Source organism: Oppia nitens, unplaced genomic scaffold (genome assembly GCF_028296485.1).
Source record: "Oppia nitens isolate AA-2021 unplaced genomic scaffold, nextdenovo-longstitch-racon4-pilon3 scaffold36_pilon_pilon_pilon, whole genome shotgun sequence".
Classification (NCBI taxonomy): Eukaryota; Metazoa; Arthropoda; class Arachnida; order Sarcoptiformes; family Oppiidae; genus Oppia; species Oppia nitens.
In genome coordinates this window covers 634,486-656,501 of record NW_026533217.1, presented here as the reverse complement: position 1 = coordinate 656,501, position 22,016 = coordinate 634,486, and the positions used below count along the sequence as shown (strand labels likewise).

The following is a 22,016-nucleotide window of genomic DNA, read 5'->3' as shown; positions in this document are numbered from 1 at the left end:
AGTATTGTTTTTTTATATTAAAAATGATTTTGTTTTATAATGTCAATTTTATTATAAAATTTATAAATTATATGTTAATATTAATATTTCGTATTTTTTATTTCCTGCTATTTAATGTCATTAGATATGATATATATAATTATCAATCGTTTTGATCAAAATATATATATATATTAATTTATATTATTTTTTAAATGCTTATCTTTTATATAACAATTTATTGATGATTATTTAATAATTGCTTTTTACTAACTATTTAATAGTATTTTAACATGTATAATTTTTTGTTAAAATTAACTAATATAAACTTAATAAATTCAATAAACAAAAGTTTTATTTAATTACAGTTTTAATTATAATTAATTTTAAATGTTTAAAACAATATTAATACTAAATACAAATAACTTTTATATGCTTTAATTAATTAGCTAACTAAATCAAATTATTGAATAAATCAAATATTCATTTACATTTCATATACATTTACAAATAAAATTTATATAAATATAAATAAATATTAATTTAAAGCTATACTAATAAATGTTTAAATTTAATTTTTAGTTATTAAAATTATTTAGTATAACATAATTAATATTGAATTTCAATAATTTAATAGTTTTGATAGAAAATATTGACAAAAGCAAATTAATTTCTTGAAATTGACTTAATTTGACTTGATTATTTATTAAATATATACTATTTATAACTTTTTATAACTGAAAATTGTTGTAAACTTGAAGTTAATTTTGGCACATATTATATATTATATTTATTTATATCGGGATAAGCGTTGGTCGACCTCTGCATCCCTAACTTCTCATCGCATTTATATAAATTTAATACAAAATATAATTTTATATTTTAATAGTTTACTCAATACTATGGAATATTTAATTAAGTTTATTAGTTATCATAAGTATTAGTATTCATAGTATTTTTTATTTAATAATATACTAATTGTTTTTAATGTAGGGTTAATATTGAAATTCAATAATTGACTATCAAATACTGTAATTATTTATTTAAAAAAAACATTTAATAAAATAATATTAATATGTTATTAGCCTTGAATTTAGCAAATACTGTATTAATTAATAAAGTGATGTCAAATAATATCAGAATAGTTTGATTTTTTTCAGTAATTAATTATTGTGTAATTTAATTAGCGATCCAAACTGGACATACATTTACTTACTAGTATTATATGACTTACAGATTATGAATACCTAAAATATGGGTGTCCAGGGATTGACGAGCTTTATTAAGGCCAATAAAGACCGTATGATTACTGGATATCATTTACACGACACCTATTTGGTGATCGATGGCAACAATTTTCTCTATAGATTATACGAAAATTCAAACAATCAGACAAAAGACAACATATACGGCGGAAACTATAGTCGTTTTGCTGGTAATGTTCACCGATTTTTTACTACATTAGCTAAGTGTAGGATACGACCAGTGGTTGTCATGGATGGCGGTATTGATCCGTCAGATCAAAAGATAGTGAAATTATTGAAAAAATTCACAAAAAATCTTAGACATGCCATCGATATATCAAATGGTAATCATTTTGATGGCAATATTGATATACATCCCACATTGTGTAGACCAGTGTTGGAGCAGATGATGGATCAGTTAGGAGTTGCCTATTGTCAGATCTTGTACGAGGCTGACACTTATGCGGCTGCACTGGCCAACCAACTTAACTGTCCAATACTGTCGGGTGACAGCGATTTTTTTGTCTACAATATCATCGGCGGTGTTATACTTAGTGATTATCTCATGAATTCAATGCAAGTCAGACAATATGAAGACCAAAACAATTGGCGAAATCGTGAAACTTACAAATATTTGGACACAAAATTGTATACAATTGATAATTTTGTTAAATGTTTTCCTGGACTTACCAGTGATTGTCTACCGGTGTTCAGTACACTAATGGGCAACGATTACATTGAATACGATAATATTAGGCCTATTGTCGATACGATACCCGATGTTAATAATGGCCAAAGAAATAATAGGATAAATATATCTGAAAGACACCAACAAATGATTAAAATATTGAATTGGCTGAGAGGACTGACCCGACAACAGGTTATAGACTATATTGAGTCCGTACTGATTGAAAAATCTATGAATAATGTCATTGAATTGCTGAAGATATCCATAGAATCCTATAATATTGACAATTGTAGTGATGGTATCAGCTATGATAGGGCAACCAATTCATTCAATTGGTCCAAATTGGCTGCACATGTAATGCAAAAAGTACTGGCATTTCCTCAATGGTTTGCTATAGATATGTGCAAAAGTCGTTTAAATCCGATGCTTATAAATGTTAGTCAAGCAAAACGCGTGTTTCTCTCGCCACGTGTCGAAGATCTATCATTGCCATCGACTTATAAGTGTTGTTGGCGTTTAAGACAGTATTTGATTGGTTTAATGAGAGAAGATAACGATAACGATGTAAAAACAGTTGAAGTTTATGATAGATATGAATCCGAGTATAAAGTATTATCAATGCAATCAATAACGGTCTTAACTAATAATAGTGGTCACCAATTACCACAATTGAATCAAATCATTAATTTGACAATCAATGAGAAGACAAACTTGATTTCAGAGATGTTATTTGATGACAAAAATGTGGTTAAATTTATGATTAAAAATACAATAAAAATATCTGATCTACAAAACCAAGAGGGAGTCTATCTGATGATTGTCATCAGGTATTGGTTAGGAAACACACCGAATATGGTATGAATTTTTGTATTCACTAATGATTTGTATCCTATTTACTGGTCATTTCAACTACGATGACGACTACGATAACTATCAATCATTCAAATTAATATCATTAGTAGACAGAAAACAAAAACATTTTCTCAATTCATTGAATAGTTTATTGATTAATAGAAATTATCCGTTCATTTCACGAATTGTTCACTATTTCAATGAATTTCAAGATTGTCTAACATCTATAAGATGTGTTAACCGATTATTCGGTAGTCCCGTACCGATGGGTTGTCCAGATATGTGTCTTAACGGACCATTAATTTATAATTTGACGGTAAAGTTGACACAAACTAATAGTCCTTTGAATTATTTAAAACAAATGTTGGGTCCGATGTCTGCCAATTGTCGACTATTTGAAAGACATTTGCAATTAGTTTTAAAGTATATTAGTAATGATAAAATGATTTGGTGTCCACGGGATGTGCTTAACACTAACAATATGATACTTAATCACATGTCTAACCAATTTTGGTCGATTAAGTTTAAATGACTTTTTTAATGTTATTTTTAACGGTAATGTTATATTTTTATAAATAACTATCATATTATTAATTTTTTAACAATCACTTTTTATTTATTTATATTCATTAATTTTTTAACAATTATGTTTTTATCCCAATAATTTTTAATTAAACATTTTAAATCTGAAAGACATTATGTATATTAATTTATATAAATATTTGTATAATAATTACATATATATATATATATTTGTAATACCCTATATTTCACATGTTTGTTATAAATTTATAAAAAATATTTGTTTAAAGAAAATAGTTTCACTAAATATCAATATAATAAAATTTAAGTTTATATTATATCTCAATTTATGTGTGTTTTTAAAAATTTATATGACCTAATAATATAATATATGAACAACTAAATAGATAAATATTTTTGTTTGTTTAGTATAATTGTATTAGAATTTGCAAATATAACATTCAAAAAAGCATTTCAAAATTTAATATAATTAACTTATTATTGTAGAAAAATTGTGAAAATATAATATAAATGGCCAGTGATTGCCACAGTATTTATATATTTAGACCAAACATAATAACAGACATAATAGCAGACACCATAACTGTTATAATAATAATAATAATAAACAGTTATGTAATTTCATTGACACCGCGCAAAGTGTTAGCGAACTCTAACATAACTTTCCAACTGAGAGTACATTCAACTTAAAACTCTAGAAAAACATAAACTCAACCAAAAAAATAAATAAAAGTTTGAGAAAAATAAAGTTAAAAGAAAATTGTGTTTTTTTTTGATGAAAAAAGTTAAGTATTAAATTGTAATCGCTTTCGATTTGATACACACTTCACTGATTTCAATGACCATTCAATAACAACATCAATAATAATAGAAATGTTATAAAAAAATAAAATATTTTTTTAACATTAAAAAACAACAACAATAAAATAAATTATTTGCTAACTAAAATTACACAAATTTATATCCTAATAAACAATATTTTATTAATAATTAATATAGTTAACATCAAAATATATAAAACATAATTTATAATATAGCATTAATTTTTTGATGATTTATAATAACAATAATTTTTCAATAATTTTTCAATAATTTTGAATTTTTAAATTTCTTTAGTTGCTATGTACTAAATTTTATTTTAAAATTGTTTAACATTAAAATTATAATCATATAATTTAGTAAACTTGAAAAATATAAATTAATATTTTTATAAATAATTGACTTATTGAAAGTAACCTTTAAACAATAATAATTAGCCTACTACACATTAAAATAAAATTATCGTAATTTTATTTTTTATGTATATTTATAATACTGTATATACATAAACTACTGCATAAGATTAATGAACTTTAAATTCAATGTTCATTATTTAATAAAATAATAATTAGAAAATTATTATTATTTAAATTACCACTTAATTGTGTGTATATATACATTTAAAAAATCAAAATCATTATATCAAAGACAATAACAATAACTTTAAAAAACTGAAAGTAAATGTCGCAAAAAAATCATACACTGTGTATAAAGATTATGAGAAACTAGTAGTTTTAAAAATAATTATAATGTCATTTAAAATTAAAGTTTCACTATTTTTAAAAGCATTATCTTAATTTACTAATACACTATACTTTATATAACACTTGCTATTTGCTATCACTTACTGTATATACCGTATATATCTTATACTAAATATTATATTATATATAGTAGTATATAATTATAATTTCAAGTGTTACGCTTTAAACAGGTTAGGTATATTTTTATTATTAATTAAATTAAAACTTATCATTACTATAACAATACAAATATTTGAATTTATGATTATTAGATTAGTTAGAAAGTTAGTAAAAAATTAATTAATTTGTTTAATATTCAGTATATACAGTATTGTTTGTATAATACATAACAAATTAATATTTCAATTATTTAAAATGTAAAAATAATTAGCAATATTCATATTATAAACAACTAAAGTATAATTTTAGAAAATTATTTTTAAATGTTAAAAAAATTTAGTTTACATTGTATAATATACATACTGTTAACAGATTTATTGTTAAATTAGATAACACTATATAAAAATGTTTATCTTTTAATTTGTTTAAATATGATTTGAATTAATTTCTATATTTTGAAAAAAATAATTTTTTATATAATGTTAAGTTTAGTTTAATATTAAAATTAGTATAAGGAGATATAAATTGGCGAAATAATTTTACAAAAATTTTCAATTTGTAAGTAATTAATTTTTTAATACCAACTTTACAAAATATTTTTATTAATTGTATTTTGTATTATTTGTTATTTATTAAAATAAAGTATTAAATTAATATTAATAAAATATATATTATAATACTCATATAAAATATTTTCTTTAAATTATTATTATTATTGTTGTTATTTTATGCATTTACTGTAGACTATATTGTGTTGAAAATTTCAAAATAATAATAATAATAAAACACAAAAATAGCAGCAAAAAAATTGTATTTAGTTTTTTTATTCAGTCATTGAAGAAAAAGTGTGATTTTCTCAGAGAGAGAGAGAGAGAGAGAGAGAGAGAGAGAGAGAGAGAGAGACCATAAGTTTAAATGTGATTTCTTAGTACAGTATATATACAGTACAATAGTAAAGGCAGAAGTGGTCGTAGTTTTTCTCTAATGGTCTTAAACAGCACAGGTATGGACTGCTTGTGATGTATGCCAACCGTAATACCTGTTCCTATTCAATGTTACATCTAATACCTGTTCCTATTCAATGTTACATCTAATACCTGTGCTCTCTCTCTCTCTCTCTCTCTCTCTCTCTCTCTCTCTTTTCTCTCTCTCTTTTTACACTCACTCAGACATACAGTTGTTTTCTTTCATGAAGTCTCTCTCAATAGACTAAACCAATAGTTTTGTTATATATATGACGGCCCGCTAATGACAGTGGAGGTGGTGTTTAACAACATTATACAGTAGTAGTTGAGACATCTCTTTGAAGGCTCATTACCAGTGTCTTTAAGTGCAGTACATTACGAGACAAACCTTTTTTCCCATAACATACACACACATACATAACAATTGTTTTTTAGTATATTTATTATTACATTATTATTATTATTATTTGAAAGTTTTTCTCATAAATGTTATGAAATATATATCTATATATAATATATATATTTCTCATTTAAGTTATTATATTAAAAAAGTGTTGTATAATGTTTTGTTCTAATTAATAAAAAATTATTATTAAAAATTAAGAATAAAAGTTTATATATTACAGTGTAATACAATAAATATATTTTGACATTAATTTTTTAAAAAAATTTATAATACTTTCACAAATTGACTATTCATATACAAAAAATTGCTGAATAAATATATCAATCAAATGTGTTTATTATTTACATTGTTTTGTTGATACCCCAACTTTTAATCAAATAAAATACTGTATTTATTACCTTACTATTAAAATTGTGATTGAATTGTATATTATTAGTCTCTAATCAATGGGATTATCACAAAACTTTATGTAAGTATTATTATTATATTTTATTGTTACTATTAATTTAACATATTATAACTAACTATAATAAATATAAAATATTAACTCAAAATTATATTAAAACATAAGTATGAAAAAAATTCTTACTACTTATAATTATATACAATATTTTTTTATAATTATTGATAATATTGATAATCAATTAATTTTACAGTCAATTCAACAATCAGTGACAACTATTTCCTTATCTTATTAAGACATTTCAAATTTAATAATTTAAAATTATTTGTTTTTTAAAGTATTAAAAACTAAAATATTTAATACTTTATATCATTTAATTGATAATGTAATTAAAGTATTATACTTAACGTAAAACTAGTGTTTGTTATTATTTTTATTAATAACTTAATAATATTTCATTAATTTCTATAGTATTTAATTAATATTATAACTTGTAAGTATAGTTTAAATGATTTAAATTATATTATTTATACTTTTTACATTATTTACACTATTAACTTTCTCTCTGTTATTGATCTGTTTTAATTTTTTTTATTATTAATTATAAAATATCTTCAATATTATATAATTTTGTTTATTTTATAATTAATTATATCTTAATACTAGTGCTAATATATTCAACTTAAAAACAACTTTTAACGATAGATAAAAAACTAAATTTATATAATAGAAATACAACTTATAATCTATTGAATTGAATTATTCTAGTGCAACGATTATATTAAGATATATAAATAAAATTAATTTTTATTAATATTTATAATAGTAAGTATTAAAAAATTATATAATGTATATGTCAATATAATATATACTATTATTTCATAAAATCAATTAATGCTTGATTGCATACTAAACCGATATCTAATAAATCTTTGATTAAATTTAAGATAATATTATTATATAAATAACATTTTAATTAAATATTATAATATAGGGTATGGGTTTATTTATTTTTTAAATATATTTTTATCAATAAAAGTATTTTCCTAGTTTTATATATTAAAATACAAGTAATAATAATAATAATAATAATAATAAAATAATATTAATTATGTTAATAAAACGTTACTTCAAATTTGAATTTAAATGCAAACATTTGATACAGTAGTTTGCATTTAGTATTACATAATCAATATAAACATACAAAGTAATAATTTTAATTATTAATGTAAATTTTGCATGAGAGATCATTTTTAAATGTTAAATATTATTAATTGTGTTTAAACAGCAATTGGATTTCAATTTCTATATATTATTAAAGTTAAAATATTTATTTTTTGAATACTATTATTTAATTAGTAAAACTGTTTAATTAAATACACTTATTTTTTAATTATTTAGTTGTTATCTTACTAAAGTTGAAAAATCAAATAATGTAAATAATATGCTACATCATAAACTAAAGTAAGTAAATTTATATTTTATTTTACTATAAAAATTTGAATTTAATTATATAATATAATGTAATTTAATAGTTATTGACGATTGTTTGCCAAATAATTTTTTAGTATAATGGTAGTATGTTTTTTATTAAACAGTAATTGAAGTTATATTTTTGATTTTTAAATAAATTTCAAATATATTTGAAAATAATACTAATTGAAATTTAATGTTTTTAAGTTTGACTTTTGATGATAACATTATTCAAATTTTCAATTATTGTTTTTTATCTTTTTAATTGAATAAAACTCAGTGTATTATATAATACATAATGAAATATTACATAAAAACAATCAATGAATTTAAAAATTATCTTATATTTGCTTATATTTTAATATTTATGTGATTTATTTATAGTTTAGAAATTATGATAAAGATTTTAGTTTTTTTTAAGTTGAATCAGATATTTTTTTGTCTATACTAAACATATGTGCAGATTAATTATTAATATTTATTTTGTCAAAAAATACTAGTTTGTATTGAAATAAATTTAACAATACTAACCAATTAGTAATATATATATTTATATACTAATCGTGCATTTCATAAAAATAAACATTATTACTTGAATTCAAGGATTTTATGCAATATTGACTAAAAATTATTTTACTAATAACTAAATCTATAATATATTTATTTGATAAGTGTGCAAGTATTAAATAAAAATAGTAAATATTATTGAAAACTTTGACAAAAGTTTTTTTTTTAAAAAAAAAAATTAACAATAAGTTATTATTTAGAAATTAATATATTTTCAGTGACAATGTAAATGACACAGAAAAATATCGTAAACTTATGGCTAGTTGTACACAATATATAGTTTATATTATTGTATATTATTTTTTTGCAAAATATAAAATATAATTTCCAAATTAATTGTCATATTATTATTATTATTATTATTATTAAATGTATATTATTATTATATTATAGTATAGTATTAATAATATGATTAGAAAACAATGAGTGGTCGACGAAAATCATTATTATTATTGGATATCATATTAGCAATCATTTGGATAAATGTTGTTCAATGTGATCCACGTGCCATCATATATAAAGGAAAGGTATGTATTTTTTTCTATACATTAGTCTATAACAAATTAAATTTTTATATAGTACTGTATAAATCTATAATTATATTATTGCACAATAAGGTATATAATATATTAAAATATTTTTTTAGTACATTAGACGTAAATATTTTTAATAATATTATTACACAACTTATTGTATTTAATATATATTTAAATTATATCATTAAAATTAAATCAATGACATCATTTTGTACAAATTATAATGTCGATCTTTATCATTAATATTTTTATTTATCATTATAAATCTTAAAGTTATTGTATATTATTTATTTTTTATTTAAACAATATTTTATTATATTATTTACATAATGCAGAAATCTTTAAAAATTGATAACAATTTTTTTAAACATTAATTGATATATCTTTTATTATTATTTATATATATATATATTCAAAATATGACTAAAAATATTGTTTATATAGATATGAAGTTTTTTTTATAGAAAACTAATAGTAATTATTTGAAAAACTATTTAATAGATATGAAAAATAATATAACGCTTGAAATAAGTTGGATAAAAAAATATTTCATTTTTTTAATAACAAACAGTTATTTTAAAATTATTATTGATTTTTATGTGGCTTGCAATACAAAAAAAAAGTTTTTTTTATGGTTTTTGTTTTATTATTAATAAAAATACAATAGCTATATATAAGAAAAAATAATGTTATATAACTGTATACTACTTATAATTTTAGATAATTATATATATTTTTTCATAAATATTTTATTTATATGTCAATTGATAGTTATAGACAGTTATAAATAAATAAAATTCAATAAATACAGATATACAGTATTTATAAAATTATATAAATTTTTAATTATATAATTATTTCTTTAAAAAATGAGGTCAACAATATTTATGTGTTTAGTATTTGCCATTGAAAGTGAAAAATATCAGTTATTTGTTATTATTTATAATTTTACAAAATCACAAAAATATATAATATAAATAGTCTAAATATAACAAAAAAAACAATACTATAATAATACAGTAAAAAAAATTGTAAATAACATTTGCAAATTATAAGGAAAGTTTGAAAACTAATAATAATAATATATTTTCTATTGTTGTCGTCCACACCCACCCACCCACACACTGTCCACACATCCGTCCCCATTGCATAACACAGGTTAATATCGGTCTACTAATCGGTGCCCATTCAAGCAGTTCATCCGATTCATTATGTGATGTCATCGATGTCAGCGGAATTTACAATTCAATGGCCACCGTATGGACACTTCATATGTATAATCAACGACAACAACGAGTCAACAGTTTCGATGAAATCGGTGTCTTTATATACGATACGTGCGGTTTGGCAGATGTGGCCCATCGGCAGTCCGTACGACTCATATCGCACTCGTTTTTGCCGACCAATCGGGTCTGTCGCGAGGCCAAGACTATGCCGCCACCACTAATCGGTTTGTTTTATATATTTATTAACTTTTAATAATCTATATGTATTAAATTTTTTTAATATACTGTATTTTTCATATAATTTTTTTTGACTCCAAAAAATCAATTAATTAATTAACACTATTGAAAATCTTATTTATGATATTATAATAATTAGCTATTTGTATTTTTATATTATATTAATTATGTTTAATGAAATGTCAAATTTTAGATTATTATATTTAAAATAATCACAATTAATTTAATAGCATATATTTTTAGTGTTCAATGTTAATGATTTTAAACATAATTAATATTACAATATCGTATTGAATGACTGAATGAATAAGTTAATCAAATATAGCATTCAATAAATTTAATAATTGTTTTATATTTTTAAAATAAGAAAATTAGCAATTTTATTTTTTTACTATATTTATTATTACTGTAATTTGTTACTTGATTAGAAATAGTGAATCGTTTTATTTATTTATTTTAATTATTTATTAATGATTTTAACCTCAAACTAATTTGAGAGATATTTTTAGCCCAAAATAAATTTATTGTTGCTTTTATTTAATGTTATCTGAATTGTATTAAATAATAAATCTAATATTAGGTGTTATATATGATGGACCAACATATGATAAATCGCTTGACTTATTTAAGACATTCAATGTTCCCATCATAACAACAACAACTACTACCAGTGCTGGTGAAAGACCTCCTATTGATGGCAATTCATCGATGGCTAATGTTTTTACAGTTGCACCACCAATCAGATACCTGTCCAATGCAAGTGTCTATTTTAGACACAAAACAAATTGTTGTCTTTATATATAAATATATTTTATCACATTTTTATTATTATTATTTTATCTGTCAATTATCTCTCAACAGGCAGTCATGTCATTAGTAAAAGAGCTTAACTGGCGGTCGATGTCATTGGTTGTGTCCGATGAAGAGCCAGCCTTTGACAGCCAATACTTGCACTCATTGTCACTGAAAAGCTATAATGACTTGAATTTTGTCAATAATAATAATAATAATAATTTCAATAAAATTGATCGCTCGGTAAACAAATACAGTATATATAATAGATTTATATATTTATATATAAAACCATTTCCTGATTCAATTTGGTTTATTGTTGTTGTTGTTTTTTATATTCAATTTGGCAATAATTGAATTAATGTTTGTCTCAAATTAATTGACTGATTTTTTTTATTTAAAAAACTTTTATTTATCTATTTATAGACAAACACAGAGTTCCCTAAAAAAAGGTATCGACGAAGAGATGTTAGTATTTTTTTAAATAATTTGTTTCTTAATTTAAAATTTGTTTTATTTATGTTAAATTGTTTTATATATTTTATATACAGGTATATACAGTATTATTAATATAAAATTTATATAATTTAAAGCATTTTTAATATAAAGTATTTTTTTAGGCATAACTATTTGCTACGATTTTTAATAATTTTTAATATTTAACCTCTTATTACATTGGTTTTTATTATAGAAATATTATAGTTTTTTATTGTAATTATAGATAATTTTTTTTTTAAAAACTCCATTTAGTTATAAATAGTTGTCTTTCTATGGTATTTAGTATTTAAAGTATTTATTAGAGTATATATATTTAATATTTTTTATCAATTATGATTTACAAGACATGATATATTTGCTATTTATTAACAATAATATCAATTTTTTGTTACCACACTATTTGTTTTTTTGTATACACGGTATATGATGTCTTAATAAATAAATGAATGGATGGATGGATAGGAACTGTCTGATGCCAACACCATATTTTACTTGAGCTCTGGTGAAGCCATGAATCTATTAAATAGTTTGAGCAGAAATAGTGGTTCAGCAGCCGATAGTAGTCATTATCACCAACAACAACAACAACAACAGGCATCCAATTACTCTTATATAATTGTCACAAACAATGACATATCAGTCCAAATAAAGCAATCGCAGGAACAGCTGCTGAAGCGTAACGATAAGCTAAGGAAAAACGTTTTCCTGGTATCGCCTCTAATGGAAAAGTCAAGTGAATATCATAATTATTTCGAAACAATGGTCAATAAGATGGATCAGATGAAAGAAGAAAAAGGAGGAGACAGTCATCATCATCGTCAGCAACAGCCGTTAATCGCTGAATATAGAAAAGCCAACCAATCATCGACTACTCCTCACGATTCCCGGAGCGTCTCCGTTATGGTTAAGGCTGTTTGGGCACTGACCCAGGCTTATCAGGTAATGAACATCATATTAATGTTTTTATTTTAAAGTAACAAATAATAAAAACATATGAAACAATTTTCAGACTAATTGAGTAATTGACTAATTTATATAATATATATTTTTTTGTAATATCTTATATAACTATCAATTTTTATACAGAATTTATATCAAAGACAATGCACAGGAAATAAGCTAAACAACTGTCATCTGTCGACAAATGCCAATCTGACGTCAATGATGGCCGACAGTCTGACCAACTTGAATACAGTGGTCACCGACAGTGGTCTCAAAGACATTAACGGTGTTCGGCTAAGTTTCGATAACAATCGTAGTCTGGTTTCCTGGAAATACCAGATTATGATTGTGGCATCAAATTGGCAGACCATAAGTCTTGGTTTCTATAGTCTGGACACCGGACTAACTATTGACTCGAAGTTTATGCACACAATACTAGCAAATCGGATCAATAGGGCTCGACTAAGACATAGATCTATGATTAAGGCTGGCAGAAGCGGCAGCGACGGTAATGGGCCTACAAATACATTGAGCTCAATGTCGTCAAACCAATTACCATTGTATAGACAGCCAGTTTGGGCCGGTAATGCTAGCCGTATAAATATATCGCCGTCGAGTCTAATGCGGTCATCAGTTAAATATCATATGGTCTCGTCATCGACGACACCAATTGAGAGGAGAACTTTAGCCGCCGCTGCCGATGAACAACACTCGCAGCCGCTACTAAATAACAGTAGTAGTAGTAGTAGTGATGGTCAACAACAACAACAACAATCCAGTAGTGGTGCCTCAGAAGACACAACACCAACAAATCATGTGACACGCAAGCGGTTTAATGGATTGACGGCTTCGTTGGGCACAATGTGGTCGTCGGTGATATTGAGTACATCCATACTGGGCATACTGGTCACACTTTATGTACAAACATTTCTATTGATGAAATCGTGCGAAGGAGCCCTAAGAAAAGCCAATCAGGCACTGGTAACCTGTCATCTGATAGCCATTACCATCAATTTTTTGGGATCTTCACTGTAATTACTAGACTAAAAAATTCATATTATTTTTAATAAGTTGTACCAATTTTTGTTTTTAAATAGTTTTGTATTTTATCCGACATCATTGTTATGCTGTACCCGACATACCATACATAACATATCGCTGACACTACTATTCGGGTCGCTATTGATAAGAGCGATGTATATCAGAGCCCAGAAGTCCATTGGTTTGGGCGGTCGGACCAGTCGTCTCAATCAAATGCTTACATTAGTCTTTATTGTCGGCATTCAGACGGCACTCGAGTATCAAAAGTGGAAGTATATACAAAAAAGACATTTTTAAAATTAATTATTATATTTTATATTATTTTATAAATATTAAAATCTTGTTTTTTATTAGATATGAGTTTCTATTGATACCCAACGGTGATGAAAGTTTGGCCAATTTGGCCAAACTTTGCATCCATGACGGACACGATTTTATAAGAAGTCAAATCTATATAACGACAATACTATCGCTACTATTGATAATGTGTTGGTCGGCCCGATCGACACCGTTTAACCAGAAAGATGGCAACCAATTGATGATAGTATCACTGTTGACGACAATGGTATTCATTGCATCCATGGTTAGCATAATGAATATGGGAAACAAAACTACTGTCAAATACATGGATATCGTAATTGCCTTATCAATGAATATCTATGGCTTTCTAGTACTATTGGGTTTGTTTGTACCCTTATTGCATACTATACACAAGTATGGTATACTGGTACCAAAATCGGGATCGTATGCCGACTCATTATCGACAATATTTACCAGTTTCGGGGCACAGGATCTCATCACTGATGGCTGTTCATCGACGCACAACTCATCCACCAAACAGTATAGAGATTGTCATAACTCTAAGATTAGTAAATCGTTTGATTTTCATAACAATATCAACAAAAATAAAAATAATGGTAACAACGGAGGAGGAGGTGGTGGCAATTTTTTTGCTAGAGTTTCGCCCAATTGTTATACTACTCCTCCGATTGTTAGTCCCTATAAAATTGTTGCCCGAAATACTAACTGTTCACTAATGCATAATACACTATATGAAGGGGTGCCGGGATTCAGATCTGCTTATCCTTAGAAAAAAAAGTAAATTAGATTACAATTATCGATAATTATTTAAAATATTTTTTTGATGGGTGTAAATGACTAAATTATTTTTTGTTATGTTTTGTTTTAGTCAATAATCTTATATAGATTATAATATATTTAGTTTTTAAAAAAAATTATATTTATATAATACAAATAAATATAAATGAGTTATTATCAATAATATTATTTTAAGTTATATAAAAAATAATAATAAAGTCATTTGAATTTAATTATTACATGTAGTAAATAGTATTGTCATGTATATTTTTAAATAGTATATTTGTTAAAATATAATAAATTATTTTTAAAAAATAATAAATTAATTAATCAATTAATTAGTCATAAATATTTTAGTACAATATTTTTTATTATGTTGTATTATTTCTCACTAGAAGTGTTTGTTTTATATAATATTTACAATATTTGCTTATAATAAACTATTTATATAATTATATAATAAATAATAATATAAAATTCTAGTTATATATTATTAACAAACAAACAAACATTTTATATATTATCAATAATATTTAGTAAAGATAAATAATATTTACATATATATATTTATAATAAATAAAAACAATGTATTTTTATATATATATTGTTTAAAAACTTGATGATGATGAATTTTAAAATGTTTATTGTCTTGAATGTAATCTTGTATGATGATTAAACCAGCTATGCTTATGAGGAACGGGTCGATTGAATCCATAAGCTTGAGCCCAGTGCGGTTTACGTCGACTACCAAAATGTGAACCCCACTGGCCATTGACTTCAACCACAATCAATACTGATGATAGACTAATGATTGCCAAACAGATGATCAAACTTTTGGTGAAATTCATTATTTATTTTTATAGTTGAATCAATCAATTGTTAGACAAAAATAAGTAATAAAATTTCAAATTATTTGAGTGTGTATTTGAAAACACAATAGAGATCAAAACTATTAGTTATTATTATTATTATTATTATAAAAGTTATAATCAAGAATTAAAACTTTAGTTATGATTTTGAAGTTTTGTTATGAATCAAAAATGAGACGATAGGTCCTCTCTATTTATAGTGATTTTTGACTAGAGTCTGGCATACAAATATTTCCAGACTACCGTTCCTTTATCAATAGCACACTCCTACTACAGTACAATACTACTACTACTACTACTATAATATTTTCCATTTCCTATTATAGATAATTTTTGTTTAGTGTAAATAATAATCGAAACATATTATTATTATAAGACATATAATAATAATAATAATAATCAGTAGTTTGTTGTTAATAAACAGCTATGAAATAATGCAAATTTTTGGTCAACAATAATCAAACAATTTAAATTATCATATCTTTTTGTTTTAATAATAATTTAATATAATATATGTAAAAATGTACATGCACACAAAACAAAAAATTGATAAAAATGTTTTTAAACAACATATACATTACAGTTTACAAACAAACATATAAACATGACTTGATATTCAATGAATATAATATATAAATTATATACTGATAAAACTATATTAAAATTATATATTAATTTAATATTTAAATAAATACTACTATTTATGATAGATATATAAATAAAAATATACTGATTTATAAATTATAATAATAATAAGTGATCCACATTTTAGACGTCCATATTATTATTAGTATTATCATCATCATCATTGCCATCATTGCCATCATCATCGTCATCATCATCATCATCGGCCTTATGATATTGTCGTTCAGTGGCCACAAAGTAGTCCTCAAAAAAATGATATAAATATTCAAATGTTGGCCTATTATCTGCTACTTCATCCCAACACTTCATCATCATATCGTAGTAAGAATCGGGACATTCAATGTTAACCGGTTTCGGTAATCGGTATTTATGTTGAGACACCTTTTCCAATACTTCTCTATTTTGCATACCTGTATATATATAATATATATATATATATATATATATATACATAATAATAGGAAATTTTTTATTTTAAAACAAAAATTAATATCAATATTAATATTAATTAGGAAATAAATAAACAAACAAACAAACAATCATGCACTATATACATGTTTTCTATACATTTACACTACTGTATAATAATATAAAGTATTATCTACACTATATTAAAAATATTATATAAATTTAGAAATATTAACTGATTTCTATAGTAAATAATTTAAATCTTATTATCTAAATATGTAAATATAAATAAATAGCTTCCCTTTCAGGATATGTTATAGCAAATTGTTAGTGTGTATGTGTGTGCTTAATTTTAACATATTCAAGGTCCAAATCTATGTAAATTTATGTCTACGTGTGTGTGTGTATGTGAATGTGTAGGAAATTTTCCATAAGCTAAGAAAATTATTTTTCACAAATAAAGGAAATTTTCTATATTTTTCGCACATTAATTGAGAGAAAATGAAAACTTTCCCAACACTTAAACGAAAATTACTGTATTTGAAAGTATTAGACCAACACTTGTGTGTGGAAATTGTAAACAATGTTTTAATAAATATGCAAATAAACTAAAATATTTTATAAATTATTTTATATTAATTCCGTACACTGTTTAATACACTGTATGATATCATTTACTACTGTATATGTACAGTAACTGTATATTATATATATATATAAACAAATATCAGTATATTATACAGTAATATTCTGTAATATGTATTTATTGATAAATTATAAAGTAATTTATTAGTAGGAACTACATGTATAATATAGGAATTGTATGATAGTATTGTTTAATAACTAAATTATTTAATAACATAATGATGTGTTGTTTGATAACATACCTGCATATGGTATCTGTCCATAAGTGATGACTTCGTACAACAATATACCGTACGACCAGACATCCGATTTGGTCGAGAATTTCCCGTAAATAGCGGCCTCGGGTGCCGTCCATTTGATGGGAAACTTGGCTCCCTGTCGGGCCTGATATTCTTCCTCTTCGATAATTCGGGCCAATCCAAAGTCGGCTACTTTGACTTCGTTGTTGTTGCCAACCAGTATGTTTCGGGCGGCCAAATCACGATGAACCAGTTTGATGGACTCCAGATAACTCATACCACTGGCTACTTGTGCGCACATATCGACCAGTTCGGGCAGTTTCTGTTGTTTGCCTTCCGGCGATTCCCGTAGATAGTCGAGTAGTGCTCCTTTGCATACATATTCGGTAACAATAAGCAACGGCTGTCCTCGGGAACAGACACCATACAGTTTGACCAGTTTGTCGTGTCGGCAGCGTCTCATGACTACCGCTTCTTCGAGGAAAGCCTTCGGTGACATTGTCCCCGGTTTAAGTTTTTTGATGGCCACTTCAGCCTGACCGAGAAACTGGCCATAGAATACGGTACCAAAGTTACCGCTACCCAAGCGTCGGGTAATACGCAAGTCTTTGCGATCGATTTCATCGCTACGTCCCGGCGGTAGTATACCCGGTAACGGTTTGGGACACGGCCTGACCAGCGGATGACATAGTCCGCCCGGATGTGTACTGTAAAACTTGACGATATCCTGCAGATATCGGAACTCACGGTTGGCCATTGTGAACGTACCGTTTGGCGACTCTTTTATCTGATAGTGTTTAACATTATGTTTGTTTGTCACCACAAGTGGATCAAAGTCACGTATGGACAATGCAAACGACTCTTAAAAAAAGATTTTTTTTATTTAAATAATAATTAGTATTAAATTTTTATTGTTTTTTCCTAAATTTTAGTTATTTTATTATATCATTATATATGTATAATATAATATTATATTGTAATATTTAAATGATTAATGATTTGTTGTTATCATTTTAAACAACAAATTTTTATTAAATCGATAGATTAGATTAATATAATTAATTATATATTTTTTTGTATTGATTTGTAATACTTGTCCTTAAATATAACATACAATACTTTTATAATAATTACTGAATAATAATAACAATAATATCGGATATTATTATCATATAATAATTATTATTATTAGTAAATTTTTTTTATTAATCAGTTAATGCTTTAAGCAATTTAAGTATAATACATGACATTAAGTAGTTATTATTTCTATAAGTACTTATAATTAATAATATTTTTAAAAAATTATTATTAAAATAAATAAATAGTGTAAACAAATATCTTATCTAAATAAAGAATCTAAAATAAATGAATACAAATATTTATATTATTAATAAATAATTAACTATATTATTGTAAAAAATGCTTATATTATGTTAATAACATAATTATTTAACTAATTATTTTTTTATGATTATCAAGGAGAGAGAAAACAATGAGATTTTGTTTTTATATTTTAAGTGACTGTATGTAAAATATTATATACAATATATTTAAATACTATTAAATTAAATTATAATAAAAAAAATAATTCATTTTTTTATAATACTTAATGTGTTGGGAGTGTTGTGTTCGCTCAGTCTGATTAGGAAAGTGCCGATAGGATAGTCCCCATATAATAATAATTTTTCGGCCGCACGCCTCCCAATGCACCCGTAGTACCAACTGATTCATAGAAGACAACAAAAAAATAGATTATTTAGTTTTTTTTGTTTGTTTTTGAAAATTACTAATAAATATCATTGTTATTATTATTATTATTAGATTCACTTTTTTATTAACTATTTTGTATACAATTTATATATTTACTAATAATACCATTAAAGGTATGATAGTAAATAATAATTTAAATTTTTATATTTTGATTGATTACTATTTGCTAAATATTTTTCTTGAAAAAAAATTTTGTTTTATTAATTTGTCGCAAATATATAGAGCCATGACTTCAATATTTATATATTTTACTAATTATATTATTTATTGTTATTATACACTACTAGTAGTATTAGTTTGAGAGTTAATATTTTACATTATTGTTATAAGACATTCGTATATTGTATATTGAATATAATAATTTAAGGTTAATAAACAATAATTATTATTAATGATTAATATATTATATTTTTCTTATACTATTAAGAAATGTAAAACAATTGATTAATTTTTTTTTCTTTTAGTTATTTTCTAAAACAAAATCAAAAATTGAAATGATAATAATATGACATATAAGTCAAGGTAATAATTATTGTATTATGATATAAGTAAAAAAAATTATATTTAAATAAATTTTATAATTATCTCTTTCATGGCTATATCTCACATATACATACATAATGTTTATTTATATGCTTATTATTATTATTATAAGTTATTAATTATTTTTTTCCAAATAATATCATAATAAGCAAATCAATAATGAATATTTAATTATCAATTATACTTTTTTCAATTTTACTTTTTTTAAAGAAAATAAATTATTATATTATATGATTTATAAATACATGTACTAATATATAATAATTGTTATAATCAATTGTATCACAAAAAAGCACGATTTTATGATATAAATGTTGAAATATTTTTTAGTTAGATATTTAAGATCCCAACTCTTAAAGATATATATATATATATATATAAAGAGAGAGAAAGAGAGAGTCTTACTCTTCTGATTCAATGACAGTGGCGGCGACATAATTGGCCGGAATATAGCCTATTTCGCCCGTTTCCAGCCGTCTAACTGTCCACCAGTCGGGATCGCTTTTTTCAATTACTTCCAGTTTGTCGCCCTTACCGAAGCTGATGTCGCCGTCGTGTTCGGCCTCATAGGCGTACATTGCAATCACTATATTATTATTAGTAGTAGTAGTATTGTCGACCATTGTTACTGTATTGACACCACCAACAAGTGTGTTGGGTATTGGACTATTGCCGCCAGGCGTCACAATTGCCGATGATGGCTGGCCATTGGACACCAAACGTATGATTTGTTGGGGCGGCGGTTGTATACCACTACTACCATTTGAGCCGTATATCTTTGGTTTATTGATAATTGGCCATTGATTTTGTTTTTTGTCACTTGGTTTTATCAAAGTATTATTATTACTAATAATATTATTATTGCGATTATTGTTGTCTTGAGGACTATTGATATTGTTTTTCTTAGATTTAACCACTTTATTGCCCATTATTATTAGTATTAATTAATTTTTCTATATATATATATATATATCATTGATTAAACATTATTTTATAATTAATTCACAAAACATATTATTATGTTAAATATATATTTTTTAGTATAATTTTTGTTTGTTTGTTTGATAGGCAATGATTTGTGTGTTTCACATAAATAAAAATGATTATATGATTTGTTGTTAACACATATATTATATTAATTTATTATATGTCCGGACGTGAGCTCCGGATCCGCTCCCATATAATAATAGTATTAATATTATAATGTATTTGTTATTTTCGACAAAAGTGTCATTTCCTAAAATAATGTTGTCATAAAAAGCCATTACTTTTAATTTTTTTTGTACAGATTTACAATATATTGATATAAATAAATATATTATTCATATGTGTTTTTATCACTAATGATAAATAATTAAATCACTTTAATAATATACAAAAGCATTTATCATATTTAGACAGAATTTAGTAATATGAATTATTTAATAATTATTAATAATTGATATTATTTATATTATCATAAATTTAATTTATGTTTTATATTATCATATCATTGAATTATTTTAATTAATCTTGTATTAATATATCAATTTACTAGTATCTATTTAATTTTATAAATACATAATAGATATCTTATAAGTTTATAAATTACAGTTTACTTACAGTTTACGTTAATACAAGTTTTAAAAAATTACGAATTGTTTGATATTAATAAAAATTTAATAAATATTATAAATACTAAAATAAAATTATTTTTTTGACTTGTTTTTTAATATATTTATTTAT

The 22,016-nt window shown here is 23.9% G+C and overlaps 3 protein-coding genes across 3 annotated transcripts; 2 read left to right on the top strand and 1 right to left on the bottom strand.

The window, feature by feature from the left end:
- Positions 1–980: 980 nt before the first annotated feature.
- Positions 981–3,364, top strand: LOC128957085 (protein asteroid homolog 1-like). Its single transcript, XM_054302801.1, has one exon. The coding sequence runs from the start codon at positions 1,234–1,236 to the stop codon at positions 2,770–2,772; it is 1,539 nt and encodes a 512-aa protein (XP_054158776.1). The 5' UTR covers positions 981–1,233; the 3' UTR covers positions 2,773–3,364.
- A 5,879-nt stretch (positions 3,365–9,243) lies between these two features.
- LOC128957118 (uncharacterized) lies at positions 9,244–15,164 on the top strand. The gene is made up of 9 exons (XM_054302833.1): positions 9,244–9,329; positions 10,497–10,788; positions 11,382–11,561; positions 11,667–11,836; positions 12,020–12,061; positions 12,554–13,030; positions 13,178–14,064; positions 14,131–14,346; positions 14,429–15,164. Exons 2-9 carry the CDS (start codon positions 10,587–10,589, stop codon positions 15,162–15,164), a joined length of 2,910 nt encoding a protein of 969 aa, XP_054158808.1. The 5' UTR covers positions 9,244–9,329; positions 10,497–10,586.
- A 1,645-nt stretch (positions 15,165–16,809) lies between these two features.
- On the bottom strand, positions 16,810–21,212 carry LOC128957117 (tyrosine-protein kinase fyna-like). The gene is made up of 4 exons (XM_054302832.1): positions 20,697–21,212; positions 19,585–19,700; positions 17,982–18,839; positions 16,810–17,096 (listed from the first exon to the last, which is right to left on the bottom strand). The coding sequence occupies exons 1-4, from the start codon at positions 20,912–20,914 to the stop codon at positions 16,810–16,812; spliced, it is 1,479 nt and encodes a 492-aa protein (XP_054158807.1). The 5' UTR covers positions 20,915–21,212.
- Between the last annotated feature and the right edge of the window lie 804 nt (positions 21,213–22,016).